Source organism: Bombus flavifrons, chromosome 1 (assembly GCF_040668555.2).
Source record: "Bombus flavifrons isolate JBK064 chromosome 1, iyBomFlav1_principal, whole genome shotgun sequence".
NCBI lineage: Eukaryota > Metazoa > Arthropoda > Insecta > Hymenoptera > Apidae > Bombus > Bombus flavifrons.
The window spans coordinates 20,556,400-20,574,175 of record NC_138442.1 but is presented as its reverse complement, the minus strand read 5'-3'; the positions used below and the strand labels follow the sequence as shown (position 1 = coordinate 20,574,175).

Genomic DNA, 17,776 nt, shown 5'->3' with positions numbered 1-17,776 from the left:
TTATTTGCAATACGCTTTTTTACCTTATTTTTACATCTATAAAACTTGTATTATTAACTGTATCATAATTATTATACTTATCGCAAGCATTACATATTTTTTACTAATTTTATAATAATCAAATTTTTTATAAATATTTTAACTTATTGATTGGTGCTTTCTTTAATTAGAATTTCTTTTTATAAAGTAAATCTTCTAAAGTCTGTTATCAAATTGAGATTATGTTTAATATTCTAAGGCTTAAAAGATACAAAGATATTTAGAAATAAAACAAAAATTTTGGCCTAGAAGAAAACTAAATATTTTCTGCAGATTCCTTACTATGTTACTATGTTTCATAAATTCATATTAAGAAAACGTATGCGTCTTAATTAAAATATTTAATTCATGATAAGATATTATATCATGAAAATGTGGTAGTTATATAATACAAATGAGACAAAAAATATTAAACATAAATTTCATAGTAAGGCAGAGAACGTAAACGTGTATTAATAATTTTATGTGTTCGTAAAATTACATAAAAACAAGATAAAAGATATTAAACATAAATATTTCATAATTATGTACAGAACGCCAGTAAATATTAATAGTGTCGTGTGGCCAATTTTTTATCATATTTCATCGTGATTAAGTATAGTTCTTCTCTATAATCCTTATCATCAAAAATAGCTTAGAAAGATAAAGCTAATTCTTAGCATTAAGTCTGTATGGTTAAACATGTTAATGATTAATATGATAATAGATCAATCGTTGTCTGTACATTTTTGAAATATCATTTTCTTTTAGATGTTCACACATTTGTCAGAATGTTATTCGTTTGACACTATTTCACACAATGCAATTCAATAATACAAACAAATTTTTGTGTCAAATATTTGAACATCAAATTATTAATTTCTTTCTGCGAAAATAATTACATAGGAAGTTGCGAAAGAAAGTTCGTCAAGTTTATAATTAACTTCTTATCCAAACTACCAGGAGCGGTGGCCAGAATTTTTGAGAAAACTCCGAATGAGCCGGTAGAGACGTGGGGTCGCTTTATGTAGAATTTAATTAATGAACTGAAAATGGAAAATTTTATTCCCGGTCCAGTCCTGCAAATTACGTTCGTTATATCTTTATACTGTACAAATATTTTGATAAATACGTGATATTATTACAACACATCTAATAATAATAATGAAAACAATGATAAAAATATTGTAAACATATAAACAAAATTAATATTAATGATGAAACGAAACGTATATTCCACGTGTAAAATTATCAAGCAAGAGAAACTTTTTATTACGATTACGATCGAACCTTGGATCGAGTCCTTGCCATGTTTTATTGACTACCAACTGTTCAACAATGATCGAGTCCTTGTCAGATTCAAGATCGATATCGTTCACCGTTACGTGCACGACAAAGCAATAAAAATTCCAACTACATATCCTGTAAGAGTATGTAAATTGATCCTACTTCGACTCTCATATCATTGTTTTATAATCATCGTATCAGTGGTTTTGAAGTATTTGATCAAGAATACGGTATCGATAGTGAGAAATCATAGAAACGGTTGGTAAAAGGTTAGAGGAAGCAAGAATACACATATAAATATATGAATATGTACGTGAGAACATATGTTATATATATCAGTCTATTGATAGTCTAATTTCTTCGTAATTGACTAATAATGCTGAAAATATTGCGATTGCGAAGATCGATATGAAGAGCATTAATAGCTTAAAGAAAAAGATATTTCAATTCGTTATTAGATTTGTAACTATCTTTTCATCTTATTACTATGGTTATAGTTTTTGGTATATCAACGATAGTTTCCATATTAATTACTTAATTCATATGACTTAATAAAAGTCATTCATCAAAAAATAAAAATGTATAAACGAATAATTCATTAACGAGATAAGTAATTGCTAGTGGAAAATTATGTTAAGCTACTTAAAAAATTGTTTTTATGTCTGTATTGAAATAATATTTTTCATGAGTTTGGAACAGCTTACGTACGTACTTTATTTACGCGTTTTCAAATGAGAATGAAGTAATTAAAGGCGTCAGTAAGATGGGCGTAAAGCAACAGGAAGTAGACAATAATATCGTATCGACAATGTTATCCTTAGAAATTTGTATAACAATATATTAGGGAATACCATACAACTACGTGTAATCAATAAAAATACATTTTTATTTTCTTTGTTTTGAAAATTTCAGAAAAAGGTTATGTACTTTCACGCTAATAGCGAATGCATGGTCACGTGATCAATATGGATGCATTCAAATCGAAATACCGCCGATCGCACGGTACAGTAGGTAACTTCTAATCTTGCTGACAATTTAATTTGCTAAGTCTAATCTTTCTAATCTTTTGTTGTAGCAATAATATTTTTTAATAATTTTATTTGATACTTAGCAGACATTGTACATGGTTGTGAAATTACGAAGCGATAAAAGTATCAAATATATTTATTATACCAGAATATTTTTTTTGGGAATTAGTGTAAAATTTATTTAGAAACAGTTTCGTAATTTATATATTTATATGTATAATAAATAAGTAACATGATAGAATTAATGGAAAAAAGGCAATAAGAAGGTTAAGTTTGATCACTTGAGTGTCGGTAAGTTTGGAATTGTCTAACTCCTGCGCATTCGCATTGCGCAACATGCGACCAGGCACTTCAAGTCAATTGGTAAACTACATTTCAAAGTTTACAAACTTATATAATACGTATATTCAACATATTATCCCAAATGTACGTAGTAGCATTATATAACTATATTTTAACATGTACAATATTATTTATCTTGTTCAAGAACCTCGTTCATATCAATTGTATAAAGAGACACAATACAAAGACATAAAATACTTATTTTTTCACTGGTGATACACACAGTGCATTTATTATATCTATTAAAAGAACTTTGTTTTGCAAAGAAAAGAGCTTAGTGTGCAACACATTGCAATACATGTTATAATTCTATACTTAAACATGATGTCTGAATCTTCTTATAGTATGATAGAATGGGTTTGATATTATCAGTGAAACTTCGCAAATTATTACTATTGAAGTTTCTATAACGCGTCAATCAGGGTTGGTAATAAAACAAATCAAATTCTATAAATAATGAATTATTTGATTATCTATTCCATGTAAAATTATAATATTGTAAGAAAAAAAGTTTGTAACAAACAATTTGTAACTTGACAAATTATTGTGCAAGAGATTCCAGGAAGTATTATATGATTCTGTATCTTTTTATAGCCAAAATATCAAATGGTTGAGCGGAAAGTCCAGCGTGGGTCACTAGCGACACGCTAGGAGATACGTCCCTGACAGCGCCTTCCCTCTCAACACTGACGCCAACATTGGTCGACGGTATTGCCAGATTGCAAATCTAGCCCAGTCGCGGTTTATCAGCCGAGCTGTAACGAAAAAGAGAGCGGAGGTGCATGCTTCCAAGTAACTGCAGTGCCTCCTCCGTTCACCTTAAATTTAATCGTGGTATCCGTCCTTTATCCTTTGCAACGTATTCATTTCAAACAAAAAAAAGTACAAAACGAGTTGTATAAAATTACGCATTCAAGTGTCGTCGTCGGATTTCCACTCTACACTTTATCGATTAACTACTCGAGCCCCCTAAGCTAAAGGATCGTGGAATTGAAAAGGGTTAAAACTTGAAACACTGGAACCAGGAAGATGGCGGACAGATTGTACTACCCCAATCCTGAAATCGCGAAAAATGCGCACTGCAGCAGCATGGAACAATACAGAAATATGCATGAAAAGTAAGTGTTTTCTATTTGAAATAAGAGACGTCTTGTCCAGCTTAGTCGGTACAAGAGGGATGATGACAGATGGCACGGTGTAGTCTTTGACATCTCGCCGATGATGCTTTTCATTCCCTTTCTGTTAACTTCTTTTTGCGCTTTTACTTTTTCAATGGTAGTTTTTGTAATTACAAATCGGGATCTGTTCTTAAGTTTTAGTGGCACTCCTGTGAAGAGTGTTATTTCTAGGTGGAACGTTGAGGCTGTTGCGAATCAATAATGTTGACCAAGGGACAGCTCGGTCGAAAGTTCCTAATATTTTATTATCTACCATTTATGAATGAAAATATGAAATTTAAGAGTCAGTTGGCGAAAAGATTTGTAATTCCAACTGAATAGTATCATTTTTTTCGAATAATCGATTTAATGGTTTCGTTTTAATTATAAATCACTGACAACTTGTTCGATGAAGTTAATCTCGCATTTATTCGTAGGTAATGGAAGATTTGTTTTACGGTCTATGCAATTAGGTGCAGCGGTGTTAGAATTAGTAGGGGACAATGAAAGAGGGTGAATACTGATAGATGGTAACGTGTGTGTATTAATCGTAAATAAAGTGTCAACGTATTTATTAAGTGCACCCTGTGTATATGCTAGAGCTATTATTTGAGAAAAATTGATTTTGAAGCGTGATTTGCACTGACATCTTCCAGGAACCATACAGATTATATAATTTCCAATAAGTATCTGAATATAATAATACCAACTGTTTTGAATAATTGAATCGAATTTTCTAAATGACTGTTTAAGATGCTAGTAATAAAAATGTCAATCAGTGAAAATATTAATAAGTTTTACATTTTCATTTATTTGTTTAAATTAAAATATATAGGGCTGCTTAATTTTTTAGCTATAATTGTTAAATGTACCTTAAAGAATGAAGGCAGTATTAAAAATGTTTTAAAGAAAAACCTGTGCAAGGTTTGAAAGAAAATTTGGATATTTAGATATTGCAGATATTTTACGTAGTGATACACGGTAGTTGTGTATTATGGAAATAGAACAATGATATCGATCCGTCTAGCGTCTTTCTACAAGAAACAATTTCTACCCATCTTGAGGATTTGTGTCTTCAATGACCTCGAAAAAACTTCTAACTTAGATGAATCTTTTGTCTGTACACAAAGGAAGTGTTTTTTACTCCAAATCGTATGTAATTACATCTTCATAAAAAAGGGCTGTCACATTCATCTATAACTAATTCAGTAATAATTAAATCTATAATATCTTTTAACTTAATAAACATGAAATATTTTCTTATCTTTGTCATTCAAATTTTCTCTTAAACTGTAAAAGCCTACTGAATGAATGGTTCTTTCATAGAGTACTATCGCTATATCAGTCGATCATCCTTTCAATAACATTTCATTTTGATAGCGCGTAAAGAAATTCGCTTTTTAACTTCCCTATAAAACCTATCTAAATTTAAATCTCAATTTAATTCTAATTAATCATTGCATCGCATCTGTGTTACCTATGACTTACTGTAACACCACAAAAGCGACAGTGCAGTAAAGCTTGCTATTATCACCATTAACTAATTGTTTAATCTTTTTGAAATCATTCTTTAATCTCGTTTTTTCACTTCTCCATCTCTTATTTTATTTTAGTCTTATCACGATCTTTCATTCTTCAGTCTTACAATCATTTAAAATGTATTAAAAATTTCAAAACTGATGTTTTCTAATCCTTTCGTTTCTTTCGTTGTTTAAATCACAATCGAACTTAATCAGACTCTTTGTTATACATTTTATTTTCTCACATGAAAGAACATCGATCAATTATTGTACCAATATCAATCATTTCTTGATTATTAATATATTACAAGAATTATAACGATAAACCATGTGGAATACAACGCAACCGATCTATGAAACAAGCTTGTTTTTGACATACCTTTAACCATATTAAAAGAAATTCTTTCAAGATTGCTCATGGTCTTTTGCGTTTCTAGGTCTGTGAAGAATCCGACAGAATTCTGGAGCGAAATTGCAAAACAGTTTTATTGGGAAACTCCGGCAGTGGATGATAAATTCTTTTCATATAATTTCGACTTGAGCAAGGGAGATATTTTCATAAAATGGATGGAGGGTGCGTCAACGAACATCAGCTTCAACCTATTGGACAAAAATGTGAAGAGTGGAAACGGCGACAAGATTGCGTTTTATTGGTAAGGCGTCTCGTTTCTTTTTGTTATTCGTTTATCGGTCAATACATTCATAGGAATTTTAATTGTTATGAAATCTGCAGTACATTCGATTGATTCGTGTAACTGATGCGCGTGAAAAAAGGAATACACGATATGTTTATCTGAGAATAAGGAGTGATAAGAGTAATTCATATGTGTACTCTTTTCTGTTTTTATTTTTTTTTTATTAAATAGTATCGTTAATATCCACGTACGTTACGTTGTACGGATACACATATTTTATTGATAATTTTATAAGTGTGTATGAAACTCTTAAGTAATTAATATTTCATAGGATCTTTATTTGTTCAATTAAGAAAATATATATGTAATAAAACAAATTATTTTCTATATTCATATCGCAGATGTTCAATATATCATCAAAAACGAGTTAAAAGCAGTCGAAGACACCTTTGTTCAAAGATTAACATATACACAATCAAACGGATTATCTCAATTTATTAACAAGGGCGTTGACTTACTATTAGCACGAATTTCATTAATATTTAATTTTGTTTCACATTTTTATTTTACAATACATTATCTGTAACATTGAAAAAGAAATCTCACTTTTCGTATATCGTCACTTAATGATATTCGTGGAATTAGCAAAAAGATTCTTTTACCAACCTTTTATTTATCTTACGCCATACTTGAACATTTTACCTTCAAATATCTGTTTTTCAAAATCATTGTAAAAATTCCTTCTTTCAAATTCTACCTTTTTAACTACTATGTGTAAAATATCCTACTTTCTTACTTTTCGTTCACGAGAAATCTCTATGAATATTCAACGAGAACACCATGTACTTAACTACACAAATGTTTTAACGAGCGTAGAAATTCCACAAACAAAAAATTCACGGGCGTATTTCGTTTTTATATGAACTTGAAACGAACCTCTCGCGAGTATCACAAAAATCTAAAAGAATCTGCCGTTACAGGAGCAGCGTTCTGGCGTAGTAGCTTCTGTGCTTATTATTGAAAGACCATAAAACATTATGCGTGTACGCTTTTACGTTCACCAGGGACTTTCATTCGACACGTAGCGCAACTTGGTATCTCTCTGAACTAAATAGCTTAAATACAATTATTCAAAGCGTCCGTTTGAACGGTGCTGCTTTCAGTGGTTCATTGCTATGCAAAATATACTGTCGTTTATACACGCAAGTCATTCAAGTGTTGCATAAGTGATACAATTTCTTTATTTTCATTGTAGTACCTACTATTCGTCGTGTTTGGACGCGATTTGGAAAGTGTCGGGTGACATTACTGACTGAGCCAAGCATTTCCACAATGTACTTTTCTCTAATTCTTTTTCCAAATATTCTTTTGATATTTTATCTTAGAAAAGAGGAATATCGTCTATTCTTACAGAAGTAGTACATTGTAAACTAGATCTAGATAAAAATTGTTTGATTTCTGAAAAATATTCTATTTTGAACTTGATATTAATTTGGTTTTATTCATGATAAGACAGTTATAACTGAAAAAGGTATTTATATTGGTTAATTTATTTATTGTCTAAAATTAATCAGTTTAAGGTATTTTAGTCTTTTCTTACTATAAATTTAATATTAAAATATTGTATACTGTATATCTATCTTGTTGGAGTTATTAAAAGTTCTAACATGATCTAATATAAACTTTAACACAAAAATGTATTACCAATAGAGATTAATAATTTATATGTCATAAAATTAATATTTCATACAAAGTGTATATTGCTTCTGAATATATTACTTTGACTAAGATCTCCAAAACGAAAGTTACGTGAAAAAGATTTTGTTATTTATTCTTGTTTTGTTTTTATGAATGTCGTATTATTATACTTTTTAATTTTCGTTTGTACATACAGTTATTTTAATTTTATATTACTAGAAGAAATGTTCAGCAATTGCTATACCAGACTATACCAGGCGTCGAATATTGAATACTTTTCAACGGGTCGCGGTTTTCTACTTTTCTATCGCTATCATTTCAGATAGTGAGCGGCAGTAGAAAAGTTGGTGGAGAAATCCTATGCTCATACAATCGATAGTGAGTCAGACACTCGTCCTCTCTATTCTATCGTTTGTGCTTGTCGTACGATGCTCTCCTATTCGTTCAAAATTTGGCACACTACCAGTTACGATATCCTGATTGGTCATGTGCACGTGGTACGATCACGTTAGCTCACGTGACTGGATAATATGCCTGTCTTATGTGTTTCTCAAAACGTGGCAGCTGCAAAAATCAAAGTTTGCGCGCGTAGTAGGATTGTTTACGAATATAATTCGAATAGAGTTACATAACGCAAAGAAGGAATTATAAAATTCTTTATAATTCTTGATTGATAGCTGTTTACATCATTGAGTAAATGAACGAAAGGAGGCAATTAAGAATATTATATAAATTATGGAATGTATAATTTAATTGATTATACAAAAGCAAAGTATTTCCATTACTTATCGTGATTATTGAAATTTTTATTTCTACAAGGCTTGTAGGTATTACGTATTTCCCATTGGACATTTAATTTTGAGATATTTCTTTTTCAGACTGCAGATATTATTCGTACTATTAAGTACTTCAGCAGTTACACTAACTAGTATTAGTAATTCTGAAAGTAACTGTTAATTACAAATTTAAATCCAGAAAAGGTATACCTGTGAAAGCATGTATGGATTTAGAATACCGTTAAAAAGTTACCATGAATGTAGGAAATGTTGCTTTGAATGTGATATGTACAAAACAAAGTCTAAACTGTTCGAAGAAGAACATATTTTGTCATCGAACGTTAATCGAGCATGTTATCAGACCAGTTAGTAAAAGAATAGCGATTACAATTTTTATATAACTATTCCAATTTTCACGTGATCGTATTGATATTTAATATATGGCATTCGTTAATCTTTTTTTTTTTGATAGGCATGGGTATAGATGTGATTCTTATCATTGAACCGTATTATAGTGGATCTTAGCTTTGTAAATACTATGACAAACAAGCAGTCAGATACAAATGGTATTACATAAAAACCTGATAAAATTGTTGAATTTTACGTGAAATCATAAATTTGTATTTGTTGTTTCAAACGCAAAGTACTGTTTCATGGTAACTAATTGGGTGGAATTATATTGTTATTTTCGTAAACAAGCACTAGTTTAAAAATAAAATTATTTCCATCTGAAAACGAGACTTTGAATGGTTTTAATGTGTATTTATTCAGAGAGAAAGAAAGAGAGAGAGAGAGAAGTTTTGTTTCTAAAATATAGTAATTAAAGCTTTATGACACATTTAAAATGCAGTTATATGTATTATCATTCTTGTAATCAAGTGTTAAGTGGAACATCTGAGAACGATGTTGAAATTATGAAAAAAGATTTTGAATGGCCTTAAATGTATTTATTCAATGTATTTATTCAAATAGAAACTCGCTCCTTATCGTCACGTAAGGTGCATGGATAAATTCATAAGGTCGTAGCTGCTAAACCTACCAGGCATGATCAAAATTGGATTTAGTCATAAATATCGGGGCAAAGTACATACGAAAATATTCTAACTCGTGGAATATTTGAGAAACATGAAACCTGAACTTTAAACTTCTTTAACACGCGTGTGTGAACTGAGAGTTAAACTGATTATTAATTTTAAACGATTAGAGTGGAGATGTTGCAGGTTTAATAATCATTTTTGAACTATTGTTACTTAATAGATGAAGCATACTAATTTTTTATAATTTATATAATAAGTTTGATCACTTATGATAAATACAAAAATAGAGGATTCTTATTGAAAAATAGTTTTTTAGACTTAATGTTATAAAAATGTATACAATGAAATAATGAAATAAGAAAAGGTCTTAAGAAGTTAAATGCAGCTGAATTTATTCCATTATGCGTATTCCTAAGGCATAGATCAATTAGTGAGTAATTGGTTCATTGACACTTGTGTTCCCAATCTTTCATAGACAAGTATATCTCGTCATGAGGATTACTTAGAAGCATTCAATTCGGTTCAAAAGTAACAATGAATGACTTTTGTCGGGAATTAATGGAGTGATGTTTTCATGTTTTAGGGAGGGCAACGACCCGGACGATTATTCACGTCTGACGTACAGAAAACTATTGGAGGAAGTATGCAGATTTGCAAATGTCTTAAAATCCAAAGGAGTGACGAAAGGAGATCGTGTTGCGATTTACATGCCTATGATCCTGGAACTGCCTATTGCCATGCTCGCGTGTACCAGAATCGGCGCTGTTCACAGCGTAGTGGTAAAGAACTTTTCTGTTTATCCCAGAGAAACCATGAAATTTCAAATCGTAATAGAACCTGAGACTATCTCATTTTACATAATGCAATTTCCTGTTGACTTACAACGTATAAAGCTCGTTATTAACTATTTGATTTGTAAATTCGTATCGCTTTGTGTCAGCATTGACGTATTATTGCTATTCAGAAAGTTAAAAATGGTTCATGTAGATTACTCAAGCTATAAATATTACGTATACGTACATACTTTGGACAGGATAAAGTAAATATTTCAAAGGCTAAATTAAGAATTTTTCTGATATCTGTTCATTTTTCGCTTAATTTCCGGACAGAACTTTTGTCTCTAACTATAATAATGTCATATAATTACTTTTTATTATGTAAGAGATGTATGTAAAAATCACATCAACATTGAACGAGCAATGCTAGCAATAATCTACTTTACCTATCCATTTAAGTTCGAGATAATTAACAGGCGTATCATAATATCACATGTAACGTCATACCATCGACATATAAGACAAAAAACAAGACGAAAAGAAAAATTGCAGTGCAATAATTAGTTTCGCTCAACGGATAATATCAATATTTTTTATGGTAAAAATATACGCTTTGTTTACGTGTAGTTATATTTATTAGATATATTTGTTGAAGTTACGGCGAAGGAAAACTGAGATCAATAAAGCTAAAAGGCCCATAGATTAAAAATGTCATACATAATAGCTTAGTGAATAAGAGTACCAGATCACTTCTATCTTTTCGTATATAATACATGTTCAGTCATAAAATTTAAAACGTTAAATAAATATAAACGTTGTATTTAAACCATAAAATAATGTATGGGCTATTTTATTCTTATACTAGAACTTGTTTTAAGTCTTGATAAATCTCTATAAATATAAAAAATATTAATGTCGTTGGTATGATAGAAGAAACATGTAACTTTTGATTAATTAAAATCCAAACTAAATGTCTTTAATATCTCATAATATCGTCATAAAAATGGAAAATGCTATAAAACGACTGTTCAATTAGTTTGGAGGGTACTCATCGGACGCGCTGGCGGAGCGTATCATCGATTCAAAAGCGAAAATTCTGATTACGACTGACGGTGTGTGGAGAGGCGAGAAGCTTATATCTTTGAAGACTATCTGTGACGATGCTTTGAAGAAAGTTAAAAAGTATAACCACGTGGTTGAGTGTTGTATAGTAGTTGCACATTTGAGAAGACTGAATAATCCACACAGTGCCAAGCTACATTCAACAGGTATAGTGGAATAAAGACTTTCAGTTAATAATAATCGTAGAATTAACGTGGATAGCAAAAATCAGGACACAAATGTACCTAACAGATACAAAACAAAAGATGAAAATATAACTAGAAAAGGAAAAGAGATAAAACAGAAATAACTTTTTTATTAATCTAAGACTTAACTTTTTGAATTCGTATTGAAGAAAAAACGAATGGAATGAACGGTACGAGTGATGGAAATGATTTTAACATCCCACAAATTCCATGGGACGATAACCGCGATTGTTGGTGGCATGATGAAGTGGAAGATGCTGAAAACAAGTGTTATCCAGTTTGGATGAATGCGGAAGATCCACTTTTTATTTTATACACAAGGTATGTTTCCCATCAAAATAGTGTATGAATAATATAATATAGGAACTGTTTATTTATCCTATATAATAAGTTTATCGATCGATAGATCTATTTACAATGGATTAGATAAGAAACGATGATTACTTAACGTGAACTAAATACAGTAATGTGCTAGAACTAAATAGTTAATTCACAACTCACAACTAATAGTTCACAACTCGTAAGAACTCGGCAACTCAACTCTCGACTCCTCACATCTCGACTCTCAACTCACGACTACTCAACTCGACTCCTCCGCACTCGACTCCCCGGTAAAAACTGCCAAGCCCTTTTTGGTCTAACGGCACTTAGCCCTTCCCGCAATATTGTTTATGATTCACCCGATATTTCTTAGGCCATTTGTCCACGATACTACAATAATATATAATAATTTCTTTCTTATCTTAAATAACTCTGAAATATTTCTTCCTGCACAGTGGTTCCACGGGGAAACCAAAAGGCGTTTTACATACTACGGCCGGATACTTGATCTATGCAGCCACGACATTTAAGTATGTGTTTGATTATCATCCTGGTGACGTGTACTGGTGTACAGCTGACGTTGGTTGGATCACTGGTCATACTTACGTCGTATATGGTCCGTTAGCAAATGGAGCTACTTCTATTATTGTGAGTCTGGAGATATTTTATTTTTTCTTTGATTCAAAATGTCTACTATGTAATAATAGGTTTGTCTTGATAAATTTATAATCTACAGTTTGAAGGGACACCGTTTTATCCAGGAAATGATCGATACTGGGCAGTCATCGATAAATATAAAGTCACGCAATTTTATACTGCGCCAACAGCAATTAGATCGCTAATGAAGTTTGGAGATGATTTGGTAAAGAAACATAATTTGTCTACTTTAAAGGTAAGTCAAAATAGGAAAAGAAGATACTGAGATATCTATAGGAATATATACAATATAGTTTTTACACTAAGAAGATTGAAATTGTAAAATAATTTATTGTTTCAGGTTTTGGGTTCGGTTGGAGAGCCAATAAATTCTGAAGCATGGCTGTGGTTTTATAATTTTGTGGGTCATGGAAAATGCAGTATATCAGACACGTTTTGGCAAACGGAAACTGGTGGCCACGTAATCACTCCTCTTCCTGGTGCTACTCCAATGAAACCAGGTTCTGCAGTAAGTTGTTATTTTGTATTTCTTATTATTCGTCAAACCAGTGAAATATATAATTGATATATTTGATACTTTCTAGACGTTCCCATTCTTTGGCGTTTTGCCAGAAATTCTGGACGAAGACGGACGATTAATCGAAGGCGAAGGCGAGGGATATCTAGTTTTTCGCCAACCTTGGCCAGGAATGATGAGGTCTCTCCATGGAAATCATCAACGTTTCCAAAGCACATATTTCGATAAATTTCATGGATATTATTGTACGGGAGATGGTAAGCATAACAGTTTTAACTTTACAATGGTAGAAAGATTTTTGGAGCGTAGTGAAGAGTTATTTGGCCAAGGGGTTCCTGTAATTGAGACCAGCATATCTTGCATCCTTTCCAAGTTCCTCTTCGATTCTTAATATTTGATTGTATTTAGCAGTTCTTTCGCTTCTGCAGGGTGCTCCGGCTTTAAATTGCCCAGCAGAAAGTCCTATAGCCAAATCAGCTACAAAGTTGTCTTCAGTTTCTCCTTCGCAAGCTGTCACGATATAACCCCAGTCACTGATCCTCGCTATTTTTGCGCAGTTGATCGCCTCCGTCACGGTTCCAACCTGTGACATTCTCAGCACCATAGCGTTGGCCATTTGTCTTTCAATCGCTTCCTCGATTCTGTCAATGTTCATCGCAGTTAAATCGTCCGCAACGACTTGGATATCTTGATCAGCTAACGTGAGCCAACCATCCCAGTCGTCGAGATCAAATGGATCTTCGATGGAGACGAGAGATGAGAATTCTGTTAAGTATTCCAAGTACTGATCTTTCAACGCTTCTGACTCCATATAGTCATCAGGATCAGACTCTTCCGTCTTAAATGCTAAATCGTATCCTCCTATCAAAAAAAGATATATTATTATTGTTTTCTAATTATTAAATGTATAATCAAAATTTTGTTGAATATTGTTAAGTCGTAGCTTATCGTATAGCTCAGCTTCTGTAATTATTAATCATTCTTAACCTTCTTTGTAAAAGGCACTGGCTGCCATATCCAACGCTATCTTAATTCTTCCTTCGTAACCTGCTTCTTTAATAGATTCATCTAACAGCAGTAAAGCTTCCTTATCTTCTTCCAGTTCTAAAGGTGTAAATGCACCGATGTCGCTAACCGGAAGAGGTAATTGGATTTCTTGAGCAGCCGCGATCTTCCGTTCGAGTACTCTGTACACTTCCATACCCATTTTCATAGCATCAGCGAAACTTTCAGCTCCTGATATGTTTATAAATTTAAAAGTATGCACAAACAAGGCAAAGAAATAAGAATACCTATGGGCAGGATCATAAATTCTTGGCATGGTAACGTGTTATTCGCATGCCTGCCTCCACTGATCATATTGAAACTAGGAACAGGGATATAAAGTTCTCCATTTTCAGCTAATTCTGCAATATATCTATAAGAGAAAAAATCAAGTGAGAGAGATGCACGTAATTAAATGAATTAATTACAGAATTTTTATATCTCCCCATCTGCTTTGAAATTCATATAGATTGCGTAGTTGATTAAAAATAAACATTTTTTGGCTAATAAAAGCTATACGCTTTGTATCTGTAACGTTAAGCTATGACTGATTATTTTAATGTTCTACTAATTACCTGTAAACTGGAAGTCCTTTCTTCGCGGCGCCAGCCTTACAGCAGGCAATGGAAACACCAAGAATTGCATTTGCACCTAGTTTCGATTTATTCTCGGTTCCGTCTAGACGGTTTAGCAAGCTGTCTATCTCCATTTGTTGGCAAGCCTCCAACCTCGACTTCAATAGTTGCGGTGCGATTATGTTATTAACTACGTCAACAGCTCTGAATACTGAACGTCCATGGTACATAGCTTCGTTTCCATCCCTTAGTTCTTGCGCTTGATTAGGGTTTGGTACCAAAACAGATGGTACGGAAGATCTCAACAATCCAACGTCTGTGATTATGTCCACTTCCAGAGTCGGATCACCCCTGGAGTTGAAAATTTGGCGAGCTTTAACCTTTTGAATAGGCATTCTGTATTTTCTTTGAAATTCGTTTATAAATGATATTTAATTAAGTGTCTGTCAGGAGATACGGTCCTGAATCGAAGAGGAATTGGAAAAATGTCAATGTGGTTGATGAAGGTACATAACTTGCTGCTATTGGGAATTTTTTAACGAAAGTTTTTATAAATTAAACCATGGTTATAGCCATTTTGAATTAAAACAGTCGAAGTCCGACATATGTTTCGTTTCTTAATTGAAACAATATTTTAGTTATATGGCAGAGTTGTAATGTGAAACATTTCGTGTTTCTTATCTGTGTGGAATGATAATTTTTATTATAAAGTATGCACGAGCAAGTATATATGTACACATTTCTTATAATTTCAGGTGCTAGACGTGATGCGGATGGTTATTTTTGGATAACTGGTCGTATTGATGATATGTTAAATGTGTCTGGTCATCTTATGTCTACAGCAGAAGTAGAAGGTGTATTGACTGAACATCCTTCGGTAGCTGAATCTGCGGTAGTTAGTAAGCCACATTCTGTCAAAGGACAATGCCTTCATTGTTTCGTTACACCCAACGAGGGTGCCAAATTTGACAAAAAGCTTCAGGATGAGCTTAAAAAGAGAGGTAGTTAAGAATATATAATTTCAACCTATAATTAATTTATCGTTCTTAAACATATTAATCTGAATGTGTTATCAATAGTGCGTGAGCGAATCGGCCCCTTCGCTCAACCAGATGTGATTCAACACGCGCCAGGACTGCCAAAAACACGGTCGGGCAAGATTATGAGACGTATACTTAGAAAAATCGCAGCAGGAGATAGAAACGTCGGTGATATATCAACATTAGCCGATGAAAGCATCGTCGATGTCCTTTTTCAATTGAGACCGCAGGTTTAAACAAATGTCGACGATATAGCGTCATTCAATGGAAACGTAGTAGCTTAGAAATGAATGATAACGACACGCTTCCGATGACCGATAAATAAGTAAGACTTTCGAGTTATTGAATATACTGAAAAGAATAACGCGAGAAGTTAATTTTAGAATGCAGGGGAATATGTAGCTTATCGAAATATAGAGAGAATAACTTTTGTTAATAGAGAAAGATCAGGCCCTGTAGTCATATTTTAAGAATGAAATTTTTATTTTATACATCAGAATCCCGTTCGTTAATAATTATTATTCACGTCACTATTTATGAATTATTTCATAGATATTTATTACGCAATAATTGTTACTGCTTTCAGCCGAATATTGCCGGCGCAGTATCTCTAACAGAAGTGCTTGAAAAAAGATATTTCATAAGCTACTTTGCTTCTCTATTATTTAGAAATGAGAAGTTTATCGAAACGGTTTTATGATCATCTTAAAATATGATTGTACAATATGAAGGTACTAAAAATGTTATATAACTAAGGAACAAGACAACTATTAAAAATGTTTCAGAATCTTATCTATCTACGATTTATCAGAAATCGATTATAAATATATTAACCGTTGCGCATCGATTGATTTCATATTCGGCAATATTTTATGGATATAAGAGAATATCAAAAATTCGAAAGATTTACAACAAATGTTTGTCACTGTTGAAAATTTTTATAATGTGCATTCTAATGGTGTGCATATTTAAACGATTTGTCTACATTAAATATGAAAGTATCAAAAAAATTAATTGTAATTATAATATCGTATGTACATTATTGTACATGTATGTATTTGAATGCTAATGCCAGATTATGTTATCATAGTATAATTTTAGGAACCTGTTACGATATATAAATTCCGATCGTTTTTATTTAAAAATGTAGCTGATCGTAATTTTTTGGATCTCATCAAGTCGTATTTTACTTTCGTTTAACTTGTTCATTAAGTTGTTGAGTCTTAGATGACTTGCGATAAGAAAAACGCTCATGAAAATCCTAACTGAGTCTTGTTAGCGTTATGAAGGATACTTATCAACAACTGAAAGTACGAATGCGGTTACGAAATTACTGCAGTCCACCTCGTATGTAAAGAAACGCTGTAAAAATATTCGCATGCCCATTAGCTATAGCGTAAGATCTTTTGCCCATAACTCTCTATTTTCTTTAGGTATATAGGAATAATAAGTTATCAAAAAAAAAAGTAGAAAGATTATAAAAATACATAGAAAGAAATTATTTAATTTTAGCAAACTATTTGTTTTTTACAATGATTTTCCGTTCCTATAAGGAGGAACAGAAGACGTGAGACCTAAGTATACGCACCATCATTAACGCACTTTGCGAAAGGAAGTTGGCATTTTCGGTAATTTTTTAGAAGGCTGGTTTTATAATTGTTATACTATACGTAAGGTGAGTCAAACGGAACGTTGCCTCGTGTCTCCTAATGGGGGCATGTCACATACATATCATTCCTTGCGGAACAAATTAACTATAGGTGTGATAACGATATATATATATATATATATATTGCAAAGTATATATGTATACTATATGGAATAATGCAAAAGACAACTATATATGTAAATATATCTATGTTGAAGAACATAATTATTATTGATCTGTTAAGCGAAATTGTTGTACTGATTTATTCGGTTCACCTTTTTCTAGTCTCCAACTCTCTTCTAACTTTTATCGATCGAGTTATATTTTGTAAGAACCGGCTTTTGTGGTTCCAAAAGCAGCATTTCAAAACTGAATAAGAAACGAACGATTCAA

At 32.0% G+C, this 17,776-nt stretch overlaps 2 protein-coding genes across 4 annotated transcripts; one reads left to right on the top strand and one right to left on the bottom strand.

Annotated features, from left to right (window-relative positions):
* The first annotated feature begins 3,305 nt into the window (after positions 1 to 3,305).
* AcCoAS (acetyl coenzyme A synthase) lies at positions 3,306 to 16,418 on the top strand. 2 transcript variants are annotated; one of them, XM_069116480.1, is made up of 12 exons: positions 3,311 to 3,509; positions 3,593 to 3,793; positions 5,790 to 6,005; positions 10,082 to 10,277; positions 11,311 to 11,542; positions 11,731 to 11,902; positions 12,358 to 12,550; positions 12,639 to 12,794; positions 12,900 to 13,067; positions 13,144 to 13,333; positions 15,451 to 15,696; positions 15,775 to 16,418. In XM_069116480.1, exons 2-12 carry the CDS (start codon positions 3,705 to 3,707, stop codon positions 15,969 to 15,971), a joined length of 2,055 nt encoding a protein of 684 aa, XP_068972581.1. In that variant the 5' UTR covers positions 3,311 to 3,509; positions 3,593 to 3,704; the 3' UTR covers positions 15,972 to 16,418. The 2 variants fall into 2 exon arrangements, with proteins under 2 accessions (XP_068972488.1, XP_068972581.1); XM_069116387.1 differs by having other exon boundaries at positions 3,306 to 3,793.
* On the bottom strand, positions 12,870 to 15,105 carry LOC138183381 (enolase). Of its 2 annotated transcripts, none has more exons than XM_069120267.1 (4): positions 14,696 to 15,105; positions 14,369 to 14,493; positions 14,064 to 14,312; positions 12,870 to 13,937 (listed from the first exon to the last, which is right to left on the bottom strand). In XM_069120267.1, exons 1-4 carry the CDS (start codon positions 15,088 to 15,090, stop codon positions 13,393 to 13,395), a joined length of 1,314 nt encoding a protein of 437 aa, XP_068976368.1. In that variant the 5' UTR covers positions 15,091 to 15,105; the 3' UTR covers positions 12,870 to 13,392. The 2 variants fall into 2 exon arrangements, with proteins under 2 accessions (XP_068976368.1, XP_068976449.1); XM_069120348.1 differs by having other exon boundaries at positions 14,064 to 14,270.
* Positions 16,419 to 17,776: the final 1,358 nt, after the last annotated feature.

Excerpts from the sequence above, each read along its gene's own strand:
- LOC138183381 (XM_069120267.1), bottom strand. The coding sequence starts at position 15,090 with ATGCCTATTCAAAAGGTTAAAGCTCGCCAAATTTTCAACTCCAGGGGT. Across the intron at positions 14,494-14,695 it reads AAAGGACTTCCAGTTTACAG|ATATATTGCAGAATTAGCTG; the intron begins GTAATTAGTAGA and ends TTTCTCTTATAG. Across the intron at positions 13,938-14,063 it reads CAGTGCCTTTTACAAAGAAG|GAGGATACGATTTAGCATTT; the intron begins GTTAAGAATGAT and ends TTTTTTTGATAG.
- AcCoAS (XM_069116387.1), top strand. The coding sequence starts at position 3,705 with ATGGCGGACAGATTGTACTACCCCAATCCTGAAATCGCGAAAAATGCG. Across the intron at positions 11,543-11,730 it reads TGCCAAGCTACATTCAACAG|AAAAAACGAATGGAATGAAC; the intron begins GTATAGTGGAAT and ends TTCGTATTGAAG. Across the intron at positions 11,903-12,357 it reads CTTTTTATTTTATACACAAG|TGGTTCCACGGGGAAACCAA; the intron begins GTATGTTTCCCA and ends CTTCCTGCACAG.